The 21,808-nt window shown below is 32.4% G+C and overlaps 1 protein-coding gene and 1 long non-coding RNA gene across 7 annotated transcripts in view; one reads left to right on the forward strand and one right to left on the reverse strand.

Moving 5' to 3' along the window:
• The window catches only part of f (espin protein forked), a 73,285-nt gene that overhangs the window by 16,334 nt on the left and 35,143 nt on the right, over positions 1-21,808 (reverse strand). For 4 of the 6 annotated variants that reach the window (XM_081985953.1, XM_081985944.1, XM_081985962.1 and 1 more), the window contains exons 3-5: positions 797-980; positions 553-735; positions 382-495 (exon numbers count right to left, since the gene is read on the reverse strand). In XM_081985953.1, coding sequence (XP_081842079.1) covers positions 382-495; positions 553-735; positions 797-980 — 481 coding nt within the window. Of the gene's footprint in view, positions 1-381; positions 496-552; positions 736-796; positions 981-11,318; positions 11,475-14,238; positions 14,398-21,808 lie in introns of those variants that run through there. The other 2 variants (XM_081985989.1, XM_081985980.1) reach the window with 2 other exon arrangements.
• Positions 18,016-20,153, forward strand: LOC145729070 (uncharacterized). The gene is made up of 2 exons (XR_014178251.1): positions 18,016-18,488; positions 18,554-20,153. It is a non-coding gene; the product is annotated as an uncharacterized LOC145729070 (long non-coding RNA).

Here is a 21,808-nt window from a genome sequence, read left to right on the forward strand (position 1 = left end):
GAGCTAACAATAATTGTCATTTAGTTGATGATTTTATCATAAGAACATCAGAACCAAAATTCAACAGTCAGGAAAAGGGTATTTAATATACAGGATATTCCTAAGAGTAGTTGTGCACTAGGACTCATTTGGATGAACAATGTAACACGGTATTAAAATAAACAGCATGCCCTGAGGATGCAGAATTAAACTTTGCAAAACGTCGGCCAAGGACGCGTTTTTACTTAATGTTGTAGATAATAAGAAGCGTACAGAAGATAATAATAATTAAGAATGTTTTAGTTTATGTTGGTGTGGTTCTTCGAAGTAAAAGTATTCTTTGGTCACGTGTTGTCCCCCATAAAACATCCCTTATTTCTGCCATACTGAGTTATTACTTACCCTTTTCAGATTTTCAGCTTTCTTGGTAACACACGAACATCCTTTGCTATTGCTAGATCGATCGGAATCGTTATAATCTGGTGTGGTGCCATGTTGAACCAAGACATTCAAGCACTGAACGAAAAGTTTAGAATTATTACCACCATCATTAGTGAATCAAGAAGTGTTTACCTCTACTTGTTGATTTTCAGCCGCATCATTGATCGGACTTTTTCCGTACTTGTCTAAACTTAATCTGGCACCATGCTTTAGTAACCAACGAACTGTCTCTAAGTGTCCTCTAGAAGCAGCAAAATGCAAGGGCGTAGCCCCATCTCCGTCTCTCAAGTTAGGATCAACACCTTGCTCTTGAATCTAGATCCAAACAAAATCAATATAGTGTGCTGTAATAATTAGTGGTGTTGTAGATTCCTACCATCCATTTAACACAGTTCAAACAACCCATTTGACTGGCAGCATGAATAGGTGCCATCCCATCTTTAGCTCGAACATAAAGTGATCCTCCGGCTTCCAACACTAAAAACTTCAAAACTTCCAGATGTCCTTCCTGGGCCGCCAAATAGACTGGAGTGACATCATTGTCCATTTGAGTGTTTGCACTATGAAGACAAGAAGACTTTTTTAAAATACGATATAGGACTGATTGGTTTGGCTGGTATAAGGTACACATGTTGTTAACCAACTGAATTACGACAAGCACAGAACCAAAAAGAATAGTTAATAATGAGGGTGCTCGGAAATGATAAACTGACATAAACAAGACTATGATTGGAAAAATAAGTGGGCAGTCCGTTCACTGAAAGTGAAAAATGTTATTAACACAGTTATGATAAACAGTAGGCCCTTCACTTATTTGTGTTCGTGTACTTTTGTAAACGCAAGCCGATCGTTTTTGGCATAATTCGTATCGTAAAGTGGAACAAATAATAAAAATCTATTGAATTGCTTTCCAAAGTGATTTAGTAGGTAATTGCGAAGGTATACGGGTTATCTGAGTATGTAACCATGTATGGTATGTTTAAATTGATTCAATGAACCTTATAATTGTCCTTTTACTGAATTTCTTTGGTAGGTTTTGATCATTAATTTGTTATTTAGAATATGTATTGGAAATACATTATTCATTTGAAACGTCGAAGGTGTTTGCTCATTAGAAATAAATTAAATTTATAGTTACAAAGTAAACATTCAAGAAATGTTGCAGAATTATATGTGATTTGTACCAATTTGTGAGACGTAAGTAAAATATATTATTTCTTTGCTTCCTGTTGTAGATTTCCCTATCTATACTAAGAACAAAGCAAAGGACAATAACTATACTTTTTCAGTTTTGGAATGCATATACAAAGTGTGAGAATTCCACAAATCCATATCAGATCAGTGGTAAAAAAGGCACCACTACAAACCAATACCCACAAACAAAAATAGAGCAGACTATCAAAAGTTCTGTGCATGAGCGAATATAAAGTCATCTGAAAGTTGATTACAAGAAATCAGGTTAAAAATTAGACAAATCAAAGTCTCCCATATTTGTTGTTGTGTATTTGTAACCCGGGTTTCGCCATTAGGCATCCTCAGAGAGATGATATTAAAAATACAGTTACACTACACGGGTACAAACAACAAACTTTGATTTCGAGTTTTTAGCAAAAAAATTGCTGTACTTTGGGCATATCCACTTGGTAACGAACTGAGCCTGTATTTGTGTTGTTTAGATAGTCTTAAGATTTTCAGTTTACTTTACCTGTATACTAGAGAAGCAGTTTAATATACAGGGTTCTGCAACTTAACTCCATAGAATTGTTACTGACAGTGAAACTACCATATGTAAGATAAGGAAAAAGTAATATTTTTTTATCTCACTTTGACTTACATTTCTTTCTGTAATTCTGCCGTCCATTTCTATTTCTATCAAGTAACAAGTTACATAAGATATAATATTATGATAGATACTATCTAGTACCTTTCATAGTACATTTTCGGGTTTCTTTGTTAATTGTGATTGTGAAATGACCAAACAGCCAATTTGTATTATTAGTCGATCCCATTGATTTGAAATGTTTTGTCTTCTCTTATCACTGATTTTTTATGATTAGTTTTGAAATGTTCTTACTTGTACAGGGTTTAGGTTTCTTCTCTTTTTTACTAGTTAGAAGCTATAATATTACTTACTCAAAAATTAAATAATTATGATCAAAAAAGCAATTTATTGTTGTTTTTTAGTTATTCCGATTTTCTTCTGTACCGACGATACTTGTTATGTTATAAAACCACATAAACTTGTTAAAATGAAACATACAAGAAATTATTCTTAAGCAATGGCAATGGTTCTATACTTGAGCAATAAATACAGGGTGTTTCAAGATAAATGCGTCATATTCGCAACTTGATAGTGTCCCATCAGGAAATTACCTAATAATCTCATAAATAAAACCTGTTAAATATTAACAATAATAAAACTACTCCACCAGCTGCAGAAATATTAAAGCTAGTAAAATATTCTCCACAAATTATACGAAATACGGTATCATATAAATTTAATAAATTATTTATCAAATTTATATGTATTTAATTGGTAATTATGATTTATTTATAAATTAATAAGCACATAATTATTGTAAACAATTGTTCATTACAGTCATAATTAATGGTGAAACTAATAAGGTAATTAATACGGCAGTAAAAAGTAAACCTGTTTTTGGCGATAGTTTTAATTAATTCATTGATTATAGCAACTAAATTACATTATCAGCTTTTTGCCCTGATCAAAAAGTTTAAAATTAACCATTTGCATCAAGTTAAGTAAACAAGTAGGTAATGACAAAAACGCATTAACAAAAATGTTAAAATATTAACAACAAGAGGAAACATCTGGAACTTTGATTTTTATAGGTCTATTTTTTTTCTTAACTCTACTCTTCTGTGTTTAATAGAAGAGTTGTAGTAGACAGGGGTGGTTGAGTAACACACAATCGTCTCCACAATACATTTATTTGGGTTGTAAACCTTCAAAAAATGCCCTACATGTTTTGCGTGCAGTAGCTATCATCATCAGGGGCTAGAAGAACACTTAAGTAAATATAACTTAAAAAACACAACATCAAAAGGAAACGTACCTTACTAAACAGCATGTTAGCTGGCTGTCATTCTGGACAAGGGGGACAGTAAACCTGGGGTTACGTTGTAAAATTATAGTTTTTGAAGATAAAACATTTAAAAAAAAAACAATGAACAAATATTTATAGTTTTTCAGTACAAAACATTTCAAAAACCCAATAAAGCAAGAAATTTTTATGTTTAAAGGTAAAATAATGTGAACAAATGAAAACAAAAATAGTCAATGAGAAAGGGATTGTCAATCAAGGAAGCTAACATGTTTAGTAAGCTGTTTAGTAAAGTAAGTTAAAGTAAAGTTAGGTTGCCTTCGATATTGTATTTTGTAAGTTATACTTAAAGAAGATACTTGCTAGAATGTCTGAAAGTCAATATAATTTTAATAGCATGTCAATTAAAAATTTTAGAAGCATTTTAACAAAATGCTAAAATTACAATAATTTTTAGGTCACTATTTTTTCTACCTGCAAAACTTTTTTGGTGACAAAAATAACTTTCGCACATTTCCAAAACCTTTAGCTATTTAATAAAAAAAATCACGCAAATAAATTAAAAATGTATTTATTCGTATGGCATGCGGTATAGATACAAAAGTAGAAGTATATGACAAACAGAATAGAAATATACACAGATCACAAGTATACTGATGTCGGTTGTTTTATTTTTAGTAATGTTTCTGTATTTGGAAATAATTTAAATTAATAAAAACTTTTCATTGCTAGATAGTTAAGTTTAATTATCTTTACTTTATATGTTCCATATTAATAATTGCTTAATAACCCTTAAATACTTAATAACTCAACAGAGTCATAGTGAAAAGTGAAAGTAAGGTTATGATGTGTTTAGTTAGGTGGTTATTTATTTTTATTTTCCAGCAGCATTTACATGACAGGCAAAATCAAATAAACAAATAGTCCCAAAAATTATAAAGATTAATTAATCATAAATCATTAAGGCAATAGCCCATTAAAGTGTTAAGGACATCATTATCATCTCAGAAACGATTTTATACTCGCTCACAGAAAGTAATATGACTAATACGTAATGTAGTATCTTCATTCTGTATTATTACTTCACCTTTTTATGGTCTAAATATATTCTCATAACATGTCACAAAAAAACAGATTATAATAATTTTATGTTGTTAACTCTATTTTACTGACCTAAACTGTCAAAACTACATTAAATATTAATTACTATAGTTAGCAACAATCTCTTGTTAATCAGATTATTATTAAGTCGACTGGCGCCATTTCTTCCTCAGTAAACTTGCCACTATAAATCAATACCGTGAACTGATTACTTAATAATCACTAAAAGCACTGAATAAATGCTTATTATATTAAATCAACTGTACTATGTATTTTCAGGAAATATAAATCAATTAAATGTAGGTCTTTATTATCTACCGTACATTTTTAATAGAGAAAGTAATGGATGTTATTTAATTCGAATGGAAGTCTCTGGGAAACATGTTCCGCAATAAAATTATTGATTGCGGTTTGGAGCTTATTTTATTTTTGCTTGCAAAAGTATAGACCAAATTTCTTAACGCACATAAATCTATTCATATTTTTGTTAATCAACGTATTTAACTTTGTCCTTTCTGAACAACAGGGACAGATTTCCTCATAAAACACGCTATACGCAAAAAAGTAGAGCAGTAAGAGACATTATGATAAAATTCATGTAAAAGGCTATTAACTTTATTATGCCCAAGTCATTATCTTGGATAATACCTAAAGGAATTACATTTGCATAAAATGTTTTGTATTAATCGTAAATAAATGTTGCTTTTACAGGTTGCAATAGTTTTTACTCGACTTACGCAAGTTATATGTAAAAGTTAATTAAACGCCAGACTTTTGCAATAATAATAATTATAAAACTGCCCTAGGGGTTTTAAAAAGCTTTGTTAGACAGTACATTTTGTTTCATTTGCTTTAAAAATGCGTGCGCGTGCACCTACAAATTAAACAATAGAAATTTGTTAACAATAATGACTGACTCGACCATCTTTGTTATAATTTTTAAAGAGAAAGTACAAGGTACAAGCGACACACGTCAAAAGCAAACAAGGTTGTCTGCCAACATGTTTTTGTTTGATTTAAGTGAAATTTTTGGCTGACCACAGTGTAATCAGAAAGTACAACAAATGACTGAGAGTAAACTATTATTTAAATGTAATGTTTTTAAATTGTGTTAGCAATAGCTCGCTTTGCGCGGTATTGTACGTCGCACCAGTGATTTTTGTGTAGGGAAAAGTGTGAAATTTATACATCAGTCACTAGAGGGAAAACTTTCCAGTCATTGCCTTATTCAACAGTGTACTCTTTATTATCGTTTTTCAGTAAAGTTATATTATTCATGACGTATTATTACGTGATGCTACAATAATTAGATCTCTGTTTAAATTATGTTCAACTAAGGTCTACGTACTAGGATCGATAATAGTACAGGATGATCAAATAAGACAGACAAACATGAAGTGTTTATCTATACAGGGTATTCTAAATGTTTCGAAACGGTCTATCTTTTTCCACAGGGTGGAAGCTACAGAAATGGAATTTTGGAATATTACGTAAAGTTAAAAAAATCTGTCTATTGATGGTAATTTCGAATTTTTAGGATGTAGGTCTTGTGAATTAGGAATGAGAAATGTTATACGGTAGATAGACATATTAGTTTTCGTTCTGGAATGTATTATTGAATATTTCTCCTGTTTGGAGATGTAAACGTCTGCTGTCATCATATCTGACCCATCTGGGTATTTCAAATGCTCTGGAACGGTCTAGCTTTTTCCACAAGGTTAAAGATGCAAAAATGCTGATTCTCATCTCTTTTATTCGCAAGAGTTGAGATTGATTTAACTTTTTTACTTTCCAAGGCAGTTTCTCGAATAACGAGGTAAAACCCTGTGGAAAATCTTAAAACGAATTCAAAGTATTGATATCTGAAAAACTGTTAAAAACTTTGTTGAACTGACGACAACTTACATCAGAATTAAGACTTGTTAAATAGGTAAATTAGTTAGGTACCTTTAGTAATAATAAATAAACTATAATAACTATTTATTCAAATCATATTGTATATTTAAGTGAATCACAGTTGCAATATTGGACAAAACGTACCAGAACATTGAAATTTGATTTTGTTAGGCTTGTGAAAATACCTTCTTTTAGTGACTGTTTAGTTTTATTGTGTCGTGTTTTTCTTTGCTGTTTACAGTGTGTTTAATGTTCCTATCCATTCCATTCTGCCTCTACTTCCTCTCCACGACCCACCATGTTGCCGCAGTCATAGTGATGTATATTACTTGACGCTCATAGTAGCTAATACATAAATATTAAGCTAATTTGATTCAAATAATCCTCAAGAACAAATCTCATTACTTAATCTTTGGCAGATATGGTAATCTTAGCTGGTATTCATAACGGCACATTTTCTTAATATTTACTTGGTATTTGCATTCATGTTTACCAAGGAAATTTAAATTTTTGTTGGAACAATATTAACCTTAATTGCATAAGCACTCACTTTGTCAATTAACGCGGTCTCTTGTTGACTTTCATTAAAATTGTTATGTAAAACCCCCTTTACAAAAATTATAAACATGAAGTAATACCCCATACAGTAAATGCGTTAAGACAAAAATGTTCTTCCACAAATATCTGCGAGAGGATCTGTTTATCGTCATCAAAAGAACGTTAAGAGGTCTATGACGAAACAGATATTGCGTTTCTAGGTATTCTGGCCGGTACAGAACATAACAAACGTTTTAATCTAGTGCAATAATCGAATCCAATACGAATCTTCGTATTCTTCTTAATTAATTTCTAAAAAGTTGTAGCGTTTTAATTACTAACGATCAGTTTTAATTTGCGCCAACTGGAACGCGTAAAAATTCCGCACTTATTAGCAGGAAACGATATTCCCAAGTGATTTTGATCGTTCTAATAAATCGGCGATGGGGAAATGATTACTTGAATAATGTAGATCCGAGTGTGAGGAGTGTTTTGCAATTAGAACACTAAATCAAAAGAAAAAAATATATTGAAAAGTGTTATCTGTTATATCATCGATCCACTTATGTAATATTAATCTGGGTTGATAATTGCGTTATCTTTTCCATGTATTTTGAAGCATTTCTTCAATTCCAAAAAATGTTGATACTATGGTGAAAACTAGTAATGTAATCACGTAACAATGTAATAGACTTCTGATTCTTTATTTGCCGCATTAAAACCTTTTTCCTTCTATTAAATTATTACGTTATTTCATTTTTATTTTATTTTTCCATATTTCAAAAGTTTCTATAGCAATGTTTTGGGTTTGTTATATGAAGAACCATATTTACATGTGCGGCATTTGGGCAAATTACATGACAGTAGCTTTCAGCTTAGTGCTTTTTTTTGACCAATCACAAATGAGGAACAGTGCTACGATTTATGAAATACAAAATCTTCTTACTTTCGGCGTTTAAACAAACGAAAATACTGTCGTACACAGGCATTCTAAAGGTTTAAGTTCAGACTGATTTTCTTTGAAGTTCATGCTATTGAGCATTCACAGTCTAAACTTAAATTAAGCTTAAACCTGATGCTGCTGTTACTTACTGTTTACCTTTTTAGCACTTTTGACACATTAAAGTGATGGTAAGTTAGGTTAGTTCAGGTAGATTATTAAGGGTCACTGACTTAAATTAATGTTAAGGTCACTTAAAATCGGAGCACTATTAGTAGTTTGTGATCAAGAAAAAGCAGCAAGCTAGAAGCTCAGTGAGTTCTCAAACTTAACCTATCTTAACTAACCTAAGCTAAGGAACAAGAAGATTCTTTCTTCTCAAAGGAGTCAAAAGTTAGTTACTTTTGATTGATGAAGAAAACGTGTTTGAGGTGCATGAAGGTTGTTTTATTTGTAAATACTGATTGCTTACCATCATTTAACAAACGAAAGTTTGTTTTTATTAATAGGCATTTTAGTTTATGTATTTTTTAAATTTTTCTTATTTTTTTACTACTATGTAATAAATAGAAGCTAAATAGAAGAATAGTGCTGTCTGCACTCTTATTCAACTTATATTCGGAAGCAATATTCCAAGAGGCCCTGGAAGACGTGGAAATGGGAATCAAAGTCAATAGAGTGTGGATCAACAACGTCCGCTATGCTGACGACACGGCCTTAATTGCTGATAACATACACGACCTACAACAACTGGTCAACAAGGTAGGAGAACAGAGCAAATCAATGGGCTTAAATATCAACACCAAAAAAACAAAGTTTATGATTATCTTTAGAAACCTAAATATGTTTGGAAACTCCACCATAACATTTAACGCAAGACCCATAGAAAGAGTAGATAAATTTAAATACTTGGGCATCTGGCTTTTCGAAGACTAGACATCAGACAAGGAAATAAAATGTCGCATTGAACAAGCTCGACAGGCATTCCTAAGTCTTCGAAGAGTACTTACCTGTTCCGATTTTGACCTTAACCTAAGGCTCAGATTCACTAAATGCTACGTTTGGTCGGTGCTTCTCTACGTTATGGAAGGTTGGACATTGAAGGCGGCTGCAATCAACAAATTGGAGGCGTTCGAGATGTGGCTGTATCGCAAGATACCCTGGACGGCTAGACTAACAAACGAAGAAGTTCTAAGACGAGTCAACAGACAACGTGAACTGTTTGAATCGATTAAGAAAAGAAAAACGGCATACCTGGGGCATATAATGCGAAACACTAAATATCGATTCTTACATCTATTGATTGAAGGCAAGATCGAAGGCCAGAGAGGGATCGGAAGGAAAAAAATGTCTTGGCTGCGAAATATCAGACAGTGGACAGGGCTGAACGATGTACAGTCGCTGATACACACCGCAAGAAATAAGGAAGAAATGGAAAATGTTATCGCAAACATCCATTAGTGGATACGCATTGGAAGAAGAAGAATAAATAGAAAACCCGTGTGGGGTTGCTAGTCCTCTATTGGGCCCCTCCCCAGGAACCTAATTCTTGAAAGCAGGGAACGTAATTCTCAATAGAAGTGTTGATAGTATGTGACAGAACAAGACAGAGACAGTAGGTGACTATCACATTCTGTATACGTTTCTCTTGATAACTCCCTTACTCCGTACGGTAAGGTAATGCCTCCCAAATATGGGGGGTACTGGGGAAATCAAATACCCAGGGCGGTCCAAAACTAGCTCTGGGTCTCTATTGTATAATCCAATCTTATGTCTGAGTCGGTACCGTTTTATGAAGTGTACTGTATACTCAGTCTGTTTGAATGGCTGTAAAGCGTGGACTTTGAAGGTTATCGCCATTAACAGAGTAGAAGCCCATAAGATGTGGATACTTCGTAGACTTCTCAAGATACCTTGGATGGCGCATGTCACAAACGAGGAGGTGCTGGGATGAGCACAGTGTGAAAGAAAATTGGTAGGCGTAGCCAAAAAACGAAAGACAGTCTAACTGGGTTATGTAATACGTGGAAGTAAATATGAACTCTTAAAATTAATAATGAAAGGGAAGATTAAGGGCAAGAGGGGCATGGGTAGGAAGAAGCATTCATGGTTGAAGAACATTAGAGACTGGACAAGGACAGGTATGGATGCTCACTCCCTTTTTCGGAGTGCCCAAGATATTGGTCGCCAACCTCCATTGAAGACGGGACTGTAAGAAGAAGATAATAAAAAAACAAGTTTTTGCTCTACCTACATTGTAAATTAGGATATATAAAGTGGCTGAAATAGGAACAGATTGCTCCAAATTACTCTTTGTTTGCTTAGGTAATACCTATACCCCTCCTATCAGTTACAAACAACACATAACAAAAACACATAATAGAAAATAGAATTATGTGTTGCTCATCATTAATGCAGAAGGACTTACTTAGTTGATAATAATTTAATCTCAAACTGGTTTAGTGGAAAATATACGGTGAAACTTCATTCCGTTTTTGTGTAAATGACGTCAGTGGAAAAAATCTGCTATTGTTGAATATAATATTGACAATCTCATTCGATGATGCCCATATACAAAACTTGGGAGAAATTAACAACGTATTTTGAAAATGCTGAAGAATAAGTGTGTACAAATGACGTCAGTAGAAAAAATAATCACCAAAAACTGCTATTGTTGAATATAATATTGACAATTTCTTTCGATGATGCCCATATACAAAACTTGGGAGAAATTAACAACGTATTTTTAGAATACTGAAGAATAACTATTTAGGAGTGTACCTGGAACAGATTTTGCTCGGTTGTCACCGTAAATAAGTAAGTATACGTCTTTAATCTGAAAGTCTCGCCAAACTTGGCAGTCACGTCCAATATAATGGGTATATACCAATACCAGCAAGGTTCATGTGGTCTTACAACACCATACTGATAGGAAGACACTAAAGCATAGAAGACTTGAAGAGAACAATAACATTGGTGTAGAAGAACGACGGAAACGTGAGAATTTTATAAAGCGATTATCGGTTTTGTCAGAAAGGAATAGAATAATCGGTTTTGTTGTAATACCCCTTTTCTTGCACAAACTAGCATCAAGAAACCTTTATTGAAAATATGTATTGCACATTGCTTTTTAGCATTAATCTAGTTTAATAAGCATTAACAAAGGAAAACCAAAACATTTCTAACTTCTTAAGAATTTGACGGTTTTAGCCTATATCACGAAATCTATGCTTGTCTTTTACAGCGGTTTTCGATTACCACCACCAAATAACCCAATACAAGTTACTTTCTAGCACACCAATCTAAATTCGAATCAATCATTTAAAACTAGCATTGTCACTAAATAGCTGTATAATTACCGATCATTAACGACAGCTTCTTTTTCGGACTTCTTCTTTTTCCTTAAAAATTTCTTCATTTTTCACCGAAAACTTGGAAAACTGTCACTCTATCACTACGACCTATTCAAGTCCCGGAATAACACTGAAACCCTTACTTTTCAGTCATTGTTTTTCAAACCACTTGTCTTTAATTATTGTATATTATACAAGTTTAAGAGAAAAATGAGTAGACAACCTTGGATTTGGTTCATTTAACCGCTCTGGTCGCCCAAGAAAGCTATATGTTTGCACGTATTGATAGAAAGTGTCCATATTAAATTCAATACTAACATAATTATTCCATGTACGTTCATGTTCTAATAGCTTACTGACTATTTATTAGGTGGTAAATTTGTTTATCATGTAGCAAAGAGAATAATAATGTAAAGAACCTTAATACTAGTGTATTTCATTTCTGGTAATACTCACACACACTTTTGATCATATTCGATTCATGATGATGATGATGATTGATGATCAAACTGAATCAGTATAAATAAGAACAGTACAAGTCCAAATTGGGTATTTGGGTTGAAGTAAAAAAAACAGAGAGATAAACAAATTTTATTTTTAGTGTAAACAACGTATAAGTTTATACACTAAAAGTACTATATGCACGAGAAATTCATAATATTAAAAACTAACTTGTCAGAGAGTTTTTCGTTTTCCTAACACTGGTAAAATTTGGACTTGTACAGTTCTTATTCTCACCGATTCAATTACACATTTTGCTATTAAAAAAACTTAGTTTTCAAACGGGACTAAATCACTTCTTTAAATCAATAGTATATTCTATATTAAGAGCGGAAAGTACATATTTCTAGGTCTTTTCAAATCGCGGCTCTTAGCAAAAAAGTTAACAAAATAGCGTATTGCCTACGGTTTTATATTATCGTGAAAATGCCTTATCTTACTGAAACTTTTGCAAATTTTGAAAACACAGCTAGATATGGTATCGTTTTTTCAAAAAGGAGTACTTAGCATAATGTATAACATGTCTTCACTTCAGTCATGTAGAGGTGTTTTGAAACTGAACATTTTAACAATTTATGGTATATACTTGTTTGAGATCATAATGTTCACATTTAGGAATAAAGACGTTGAAGAACGAGAAAGAATGTTGATTTTTAGCCCAATGTTCTGGCATTGTCAATATGGTCTGAGGTTAAAACTCTATATCGTCGGCGAACCTGAGGTGGTTGAGGTTTTCACCGTTGACATTAATACCCATATCATCCCAATTTATTGTAATCTATGGGGTTATTGTTACACTTATAAAAAATGCGATATTTAAATCGTGTAATTTTTACATGAGTGACAGGCGAGTTTGTAGAAAATGACATACTGTTATAATCTTGAACTACACTAGATTGTTACCTTTACCTTACTTAAAGATGTTACTAAAATGTAATTAAATGTAAATACTGAAGAAGAAAACAACATAAAAACAATCCTCATTTAGTGATAAAAGTACTCAATTTGTTTTATGGAGTATGGGACATGACGTTTTTCAGGTACATTTAGTAGTTAGTTTAAATTAAAAAAATGACATTGAAACTTGAAAGTTTTTTCTTTCACTCTCCTGAACTTGATGGGTGTTAGAGACCCCTTGGACAATTATTAAGTACCTAAAATTAAAAAAAAATCTGACTTATAGTCCTTTTGATAGGTTAGAAAATATTGAATTGACCGAACTAGAAATATTAACTGGATTGTCCTAAATTTTGAAGGTACCTTCAAGTCATTGAGCTTCGGAATTGATTTGAACAATTGAATTATTTGGGATTTGTCAGGTTTAGGAAATTCCAAAAAAATTCAGAGCAGTTACAGGGCGTATTGTAAGATGTTATTTCTTTGAAATCTATAAATTATTGCTTTAGATTGTCCAAATCTTGTCATTTACTTTTAGTTAGTTTTTAACTGAATTCATGTTATATGATGTGTATGTCAAAATTACGTGCCAATAAAGCCTCATCATGTAATTGTCCTAATAGGGAAGTGTTGCAAACCACTGCCCAAAAGATGTCAATATTTTTGAAATCACAATCAGAACGTTGTTTTTCACCTCAAAAGACAAAATACTCTCAAAACTATAAATTATTATTATTTAATTGTCAAATGGTTTGTTTAATTAATCGATTGACAATTTTTATCAGTTTAAGTCCACATGGGCAGTATTTGCGTAAGTTACAGCTGTTCGTAGATCGCAAAAACAAGCAGCAAGCTAAAAGATGCTTTTTTTGACCAATCACAAACCACCAACAATTCTGAGATTTACTTTTTTCTGTGCATCTCCCCATATTTATAATTAGTATAACAAAATCACGACAGACCTCAAACTTATTACTTCCTAATTGGAAAAAGATATTAAGATGCGGAAACTAAAAATCCTGAAAGCTTGTAACTTCACTGTTTTATGTAATGCATCTGGTGGTCTGATTTCTCAAAAATATCGACAGTGCCTTAAGCTGCCTAGCTCAAACATTTCCCCTGATAACTATTTTAATGTAAGGTAGTAGCATTTGAAATACCTGAACCCAGTTAATAATAAAACGAACAAGTCATAAGTATGTCAGCTACAAGCTGTGTAGTTTTTGATGATTTATTTGGTTAGAACTATTTTGTGTGTTATATAAGTGTTACGGTTGAAAAGATTTTTTTCTGTAACAAAATGCATTTTCAATAGCTGGGTGTTAATAATTAATTGATTATGCACATCATGAATTAGCAACAATAAATTGGGATGCAAATTGTAACCGTGTGATTAGAAATGCAATCACTGTATCAAAATTTAAAAAAAGAAACTTGAATCACGATTATTACGTTTTCTTAATAAGAAAATTATTCAATAATTGTTATTTCACATAAAACACCTTTTTATTGAAAAAATAATGTTTACCTTAATCTGCACGAATTGCTTCTAAACTTCCTCTTTCTTTGCACATTAGCCATATTTATAATAAAAAAAACTCAAACCGAACAGTAAGCATCACTTAGTTTACCACAATAATAAAGTATTTCAGAGTAAACCGCAAATTACCGATAAATTACATTACGCGAATACTCAATAGTTTTTGCGTGGTACTAGCAAAGTACCTAAGCGAGAGCGTGTATATCCGACAGTTACCGAACGGTACCACGGCTAGTGTTGTTCTTCGCCAGTTGCCTTTCTTCATTCTTCCTTTCTTTCTTTCTAATGAGCATATTTTGGGAGGAAGACGCTCCGCTGAGTACTTATGATTAGCCATGTACTGATTTTTTTTTTGATAATTGGTTCAATTAAGTTGTGACTCAGAATTTAAGTGAATGATCTGTATGTTTAACCGAGGTGTTTTTTCGTTAATAATTTCTATTGAAATGACGAAGAACATTTTTATAATCACTTTTTATATTATATGATATTTCAATTCGAAAATTGTGTCACTTTTTGTGAATTTGCAGCGTTGTTGCCAGGTTTGAAGCCTTGTGAAGCTGTAATTTGCACTCCAATCTAGATTTTTTATATGTCAATAGAAAGAGGATAAAAATGTTACAAAATGACGGTTGAGCGAATTTTCTAACTTTTTTAGTTTTTGAGAAATTTCAATTCGAAAATTGTGTCACTTTTTGTGAGTTTGCAGCGTTGTTGCCAGGTTTGAAGCCTTGTGAAGCTGTAATTTGCACTCCAATCTAGATTTTTTATATGTCAATAGAAAGAGGATAAAAATGTTACAAAATGACGGTTGAGCGAATTTTCTAACTTTTTTAGTTTTTGAGAAATTTCAATTCGAAAATTGTGTCACTTTTTGTGAGTTTGCAGCGTTGTTGCCAGGTTTGAAGCCTTGTGAAGCTGTAATTTGCACTCCAATCTAGATTTTTGATATATCATTAGAAAGAGGATGAAAAATGTTACAAAATGTCGGTTAAGCGAATTTTCTAACTTTTTCAGTTTTTGAGAAATTTCAATTTGAAAATTGTGTCACTTTTTGTGACTTTGCAGCGTTGTTGCTAAGTTTGAAGCATTGTGAAGCTGTAATTTGCACTCCAATCTAGATTTTTTATATATCAATACAAACAGGATAAAAAATGTTACAAAATGACGGTTGAGCGAATTTTCTAACTTTTTCAGTTTTTGAGAAATTTCAATTCGAAAATTGTGTCACTTTTTGTGAGTTTACAGCGTTGTTGCTAAGTTTGAAGCATTGTGAAGCTATAATTTGCACTCCAATCTAGATTTTTTATATATCATTAGAAAGAGGATGAAAAATGTTACAAAATGTCGGTTAATCGAATTTTCTAACTTTTTCAGTTTTTGAGAAATTTCAATTCGAAAATTGTGTCACTTTTTGTGAGTTTGCAGCGTTGTTGCTAAGTTTGTAGCATTGTGAAGCTGTAATTTGCACTCCAATCTAGATTTTTTATATATCATTAGAAAGAGGATAAAAAATGTTACAAAATGTCGGTTAAGCGAATATTCTAACTTTTCCAGTTTTTGAGAAATTTCAATTCGAAAATTGTGTCCCTTTTTGTGAGTTTGCAGCGTTGTTGCCAGATTTGAAGCCTTGTGAAGCTGTAATTTGCACTCCAATCTAGATTTTTTATATATCATTAGAAAGAGGATGAAAAATGTTACAAAATGTTGGTTAAGCGAATTTTCTAACTTTTTCGGTTTTTGAGAAATTTCAATTCGAAAATTGTGTCACTTTTTGTGAGTTTGCAGCGTTGTTGCTAAGTTTGAAGCACTGTGAAGCTGTAATTTGCACTCCAATCTAGATTTTTTATATATCAATAGAAAGAGGATAAAAAATGTTACAAAATGACGGTTGAGCGAATTTTCTAACTTTTTTAGTTTTTGAGAAATTTCAATTCGAAAATTGTGTCACTTTTTGTGAGTTTGCAGCGTTGTTGCTAAGTTTGAAGCAATGTGAAGCTGTAATTTGCACTCCAATCTAGATTTTTTATATGTCAATAGAAAGAGGATAAAAAATGTTACAAAATGACGGTTGAGCGAATTTTCTAACTTTTTTAGTTTTTGAGAAATTTCAATTCGAAAATTGTGTCACTTTTTGTGAGTTTGCAGCGTTGTTGCCAGGTTTGAAGCCTTGTGAAGCTGTAATTTGCGCTCCAATCTAGATTTTTTATATATCATTAGAAAGAGGATGAAAAATTTTACAAAATGACGGTTGATCGAATTTTCTAACTTTTTCAGTTTTTGAGAAATTTAAATTCAAAAATTGTGTCACTTTTTGTGAGTTTGTAGCGTTGTTGCTAAGTTTGAAGCAATGTGAAGCTGTAATTTGCACTCCAATCTAGATTTTTTATATGTCAATAGAAAGAGGATAAAAATGTTACAAAATGACGGTTGAGCGAATTTTCTAATTTTTTTAGTTTTTGAGAAATTTCAATTCGAAAATTGTGTCACTTTTTGTGAGTTTGCAGCGTTGTTGCCAGGTTTGAAGCCTTGTGAAGCTGTAATTTGCACTCCAATCTAGATTTTTTATATATCATTAGAAAGAGGATAAAAAAATTTACAAAATGACGGTTGAGCGAATTTTCTAACTTTTTCAGTTTATGAGAAATTTAAATTCAAAAATTGTGTCACTTTTTGTGAGTTTGTAGCGTTGTTGCTAGGTTTGAAGCCTTGTGAAGCTGTAATTTTCACTCCAATCTACATTTTCTATATGTCATTGGGAAGAAGATAGAAAATGCCACAATATGGCGTTTGAAGAAACTGTTTGGTTTTTTCAGTTTTTAAGATATTTTAATTAAAAAATTGTGTCACTTCTTGTGAGTTGAAAGAGTTGTTGCCGGGATTAAACCCTTGTGACGCTGTAATTTGCACTCAAATGGAAAAAAGATGCAAAATGCTTCAAAATGGTGTTTGTGAGAATTTTTTAACTTTTACAGTTTTTCAGATATTTTAATTCAAAAATTGTGTCACTTTTTGTGAGTTTGCAGCGATGTTGCCAGGTTTGAAGCATTGTGACGCTGTAATTTGTTCTCCAATCTAGATTTTCTATATATCGTTGAAAAGATGATAAAAAATGCTATAAAATGTCGATAGTATACACCCTGTATCTTCGTTATTGGTCATATTTCAAAAAAGCTTCAAACGAAAAAAAAACCCTATTTTTTGAAGCCCTATTCGCAGGTGAAAGGAAAGCCCCAACTTTGGAATCACCCTGTAGAATTTTCGGCTATTTTAGGCTACTGAAATACGCAGCTCATTAAAGGTTTATCAACTTATGGTCAAAAGTTGATTAGATTACCTCAAAAACTGCTGTGTTGAAAATACAAAAAAAAAAAAAAAAAAAAATATTTTTTTCACTTTTTATACAGGGTTAGTCAAGTAAGCGATTAAAAAAATCAAACCTGCAAAAAGAATAAAACGAACAGAAAAAAATAAGGAAGGAAGATTATAGCCCTTTGCACTAACTTTTACTAGCTTGAGTATCCCTTGAAAAGGTTAGTGCAAATGGGCATTTCCACTCTACACATATGAACTTCCAAATTCTATGATTTATCATACATTTATTGTAAATTAATCTTGCCATGCATAAAAGTAACTTTACCACACTCAGTGCAGAAAAACATCCCCTCACCCACTCAAAAATAATGCACTTTACGCATGTTTTGTAGGTTAGTTACTACAACTGAGAGTAATCTACGCGACTGTTAAAGATCACCTGCAGCTGAACAAATTTGAAGCATGCTAACATATAACCTGAATTACTACCTACTGAGAAATATTTAACCGATGATTTATTTTATTATTTTACTTATGCAGATAAGCCTCTAATCACGAACTGACTAGACAAACCAGTACAACAACAATTAAAATCGTTGATTCTAACCACCAGATCTCGTCTTACTTTTATATGCACCAACGAGCCATGTCTTGTAGCACGCTACTGTTCCACATATTTCATCTACCTACGTCTAAAATACCCATACAAGTGTGTTTATGAAATTATCAACGCCACCGTACAATGTTTTAATTGGTTTGTAACCCAGTTTCGTGCCGGTACAGTTAGGAATTAACGCCCAAGCGCTACTCGTTACCGTGGTTTATATCAAAAATTTCATGTTTTATTGTAAAATATGGTTTAATTATCGTCTATTATCACACAAGAATGGTTACTGAACTTGGTGCAGCGGAATTGATCCGAGGTTAAGTAATCTAGGTCTTAAGCTTCATTTGTATTGTTATGTTTGTATTCTTCTTCTTCTTTCAGCAGCTCTTTTGCATTCCCTCATGGACATAGGCCTCTCCTTGCTGCTTCCATTCGGATCGGTTCATTGCCATCTGCTGCCATTTTCTTCCCGGTATTTCTTTTATATCGTCGATCCATCGTTTCTGTGGACGACCAGCACTTCTTTTATGCTGCCTTGGACGCCTTGGTAATAATCCCAGCACCTTTGTTCACCGAGTATCTTTATACTTTGAAGGAGAGTATGGAGGACATAAAACATCATAACTTTCATCCATCTGATACCCAGCCTGACCAAGCTCTCTTGCCCACCGATTTTCCCAAACGCATGGCAATTTGCCGCTGGATAACTGAGAATCTACAGGTAATTAATACAATTTTATTCACGGATAAGTCAACATTTACAATGAATGGATTAATGATACTAAGGAACAGCCATTTTTGAAATTTCGATACAATCCACATGAAAACACAGTCAAATGGTGGTGGTTTGGTGAGAAATTATTGATAACCTGCTCATTCGTTTGTTTCATTTGCAGATATAGATATTTAAGATTTTCTAGAAGTTTATCTTGTCACGTGAAGGGGGTTTGGAAGAGAAAAACAATGGTCGTCCCACAATTTATGTGAGAAAATGTTTCTTTAGCCTTTTGACAAAGCATGTGGTACCAGCACGACGGTGCCCCATCACTCATTGTTCTGAGCGAAGGCAGTTTTAAAATCAACGGTATGAAGGACGTGTATTAGGGAGAACCCCAGAATATTCTTACCGTGGCTTTAAACAGCTTATGTTAAATTTTTACCTAATGTGATTTTTATTTAAAATGACTGAGAAAATAAGGGGTTAAAAATTCTATGACGTGACATGAATGGTTTCACCATTTGGCAAATTTGACACTTAATTTAATATCGTTTCAGGAAAGAATATATTAGAATCTCGTCAAGTCGTCACCCTAACTTATATTTTTGGTTGTTACATTCTAGACATCCAGAGAAAACTTGTTATTTATTAAATTTTATGTTATTAAGATTGGAAGAAAAATAATGCAAAATCATATTGTAAACCATAAGCAAGATTGTAATATCATTTGAATTTGCTTTCTCAGAACTTTGTGAAATTTTTAATTTTACTTTTGGTTTTAATTACACTTTGGAAAGAAACAAAAGTGGAAGTACTCGAAGTGAGATTAATTTGTTTATAATTGGTTATGTTGAATAGTTTCTTATTTTCTGAATGTCAATGTCAAAAAAACCATGTCGTTGAAAAAACTAAAATTAAATAAAATTTGATTAAGAGTAGTCTTTCCTATTGGAAGAGGAGGAGAAAACGTCCCCTGGCCCCCAAGATCTCGTGACCTGACATGTTTGGATTACTATTTGTGAGCTGACATGAAAAATAATGACATGTTACCATTATATCTCCAGAAAGATGGTAGTGATCATTGTACCGATTTGAAACTGAAATATTAATTATTGGAATTATAACCATTTAACACTCGTCTGTATTCTGAAAACGCTTTACTTTAAGGAAACATATCATTCTATTTTGCACTCTATATTGACTGAAGATTATGCTTACTAAATAGTTATAATAACAATACATTAAAAAATGTAAGAAATTAAATACTTTGTATTAGTGAGTGTCCTTTACTCAACAACAACTCTACATAATACATTTTTTTGTTAAAGTTATTGCCTGAATATACGAACTATTAAAGGCATTAGTTTGATATTAAAGACTACACGACAGAATCAGAAGACCTTAGACAGCAGAACGAGATACAGAAGGTAGGTAAGCCATATTAGAAAGAAAGCAGAAGAAGAAGGTTGATATTACCTACAATTTCAAAAAAGACCGTAATAATAGTAAAAATAGTAATTAAGATACCAAAGGCGTTATAAGGACAATAATGCATGAGGTCGAAAGGGTAGAACACGAGGGGTCTACTTCGACCGAGCAGGGCATTATTTCCTATAATGCCTGTGGTGTCTTCAATGTTTAATGTCCGACTTTCATTCGGTAGATATTTATTTAAAAAATTATCAGAGGGTATTATGAAAAATAACGCTTTAGGGCATTATTTATTAGATAATTGACCTTAATAGGTATCATTATTGATGAAATAATAGCCTTGTCGGACATTAATTATTTACCTGGTCGACTGTACAAATTTTTAGTCTGACCTCAACCTGGTCAAGTTGGTTCATTACAAATTTGTAAATTAAACTGTCCTGATTTAGTTTCAAAAAATGTCAGTACAAACAACTAAACTAAGAAAGCATATTTCTATTTTACTGCTTGCAGAAGCACTAATAACAAACGCAAACAAGCAATTATTATATTGAAAACGAACCAACCCAGCGGGTTTTCTTTTTGACCACGCTTTCTTCACACATTTTGTGAACCAGTTGGCAGTAAAAATCTCGTCAGTCTGACTGATGTTTGCTATATTATGCTTATTGCCGATGTTAACATGCTTGTTAAGCAGCTTCCTATTGTTTATGGTCGCCCAGTTTAGTAGCAACACCCATTAATTTATTTTTAAAATTTCGAATGGTTTCATATATGGGGGAGCGTTGTATTTAATTTGCATTTTAAACTGGCAGTAAAAGTACTTTCCAAAAATTAATTGTTTTGTGATGCGCCGTTTGATTTTGATTATGTTATAACAGTAATTTGTTTAAAACATGACATGATCATCCTTGAGTTAAGTATGATTGATGAAAGTGCTTTGCTACTTAAGATGGTATCTTGTACCATGATATCTTGTAAAATTGCTGGGTAATGTTATTAAACTCATTCTACGTAATAATTTGTGGTAATATGTATGTTTTCCGCATATTTACCTATTAAGAAACTACGCGTAATGGTTTTTGGAATTATAAGACTTAGACTTTGAATTTTTTCATTGATGGTAGTTACAGTAGGTAAAGTCTCTTCGAGAATATGGACTACTCTTCTGAGGATTGAAAAGCTCTATCCGATTGAAACGGTGTAAACAGGATTGACTTGTTATTGACACATTATTTTGAGGACGGTTGTCATTGTTAATTTGAAGTGTGTTCTATTAATCTCAAATTCAAACTACCAAACTTTTTGAATTTTGTTTTCGTTAATGAAACAGATTTGGGGCTTTGTTGAATTGCCGACAAGGTGGGTTTTTTGTAGATAAAATACATATCTATATTTCTGTAACATTTGTGACACTGCTGATAGATAACAATTACGAATATGTTGTCATCTCTTTCTGCTTGAATAGTGATTTACAATAGTGACTA

This window comes from Ips typographus, linkage group LG1, assembly GCF_016097725.1.
Source record: "Ips typographus isolate SLU linkage group LG1, UJ_Ityp_2.0, whole genome shotgun sequence".
NCBI lineage: Eukaryota > Metazoa > Arthropoda > Insecta > Coleoptera > Curculionidae > Ips > Ips typographus.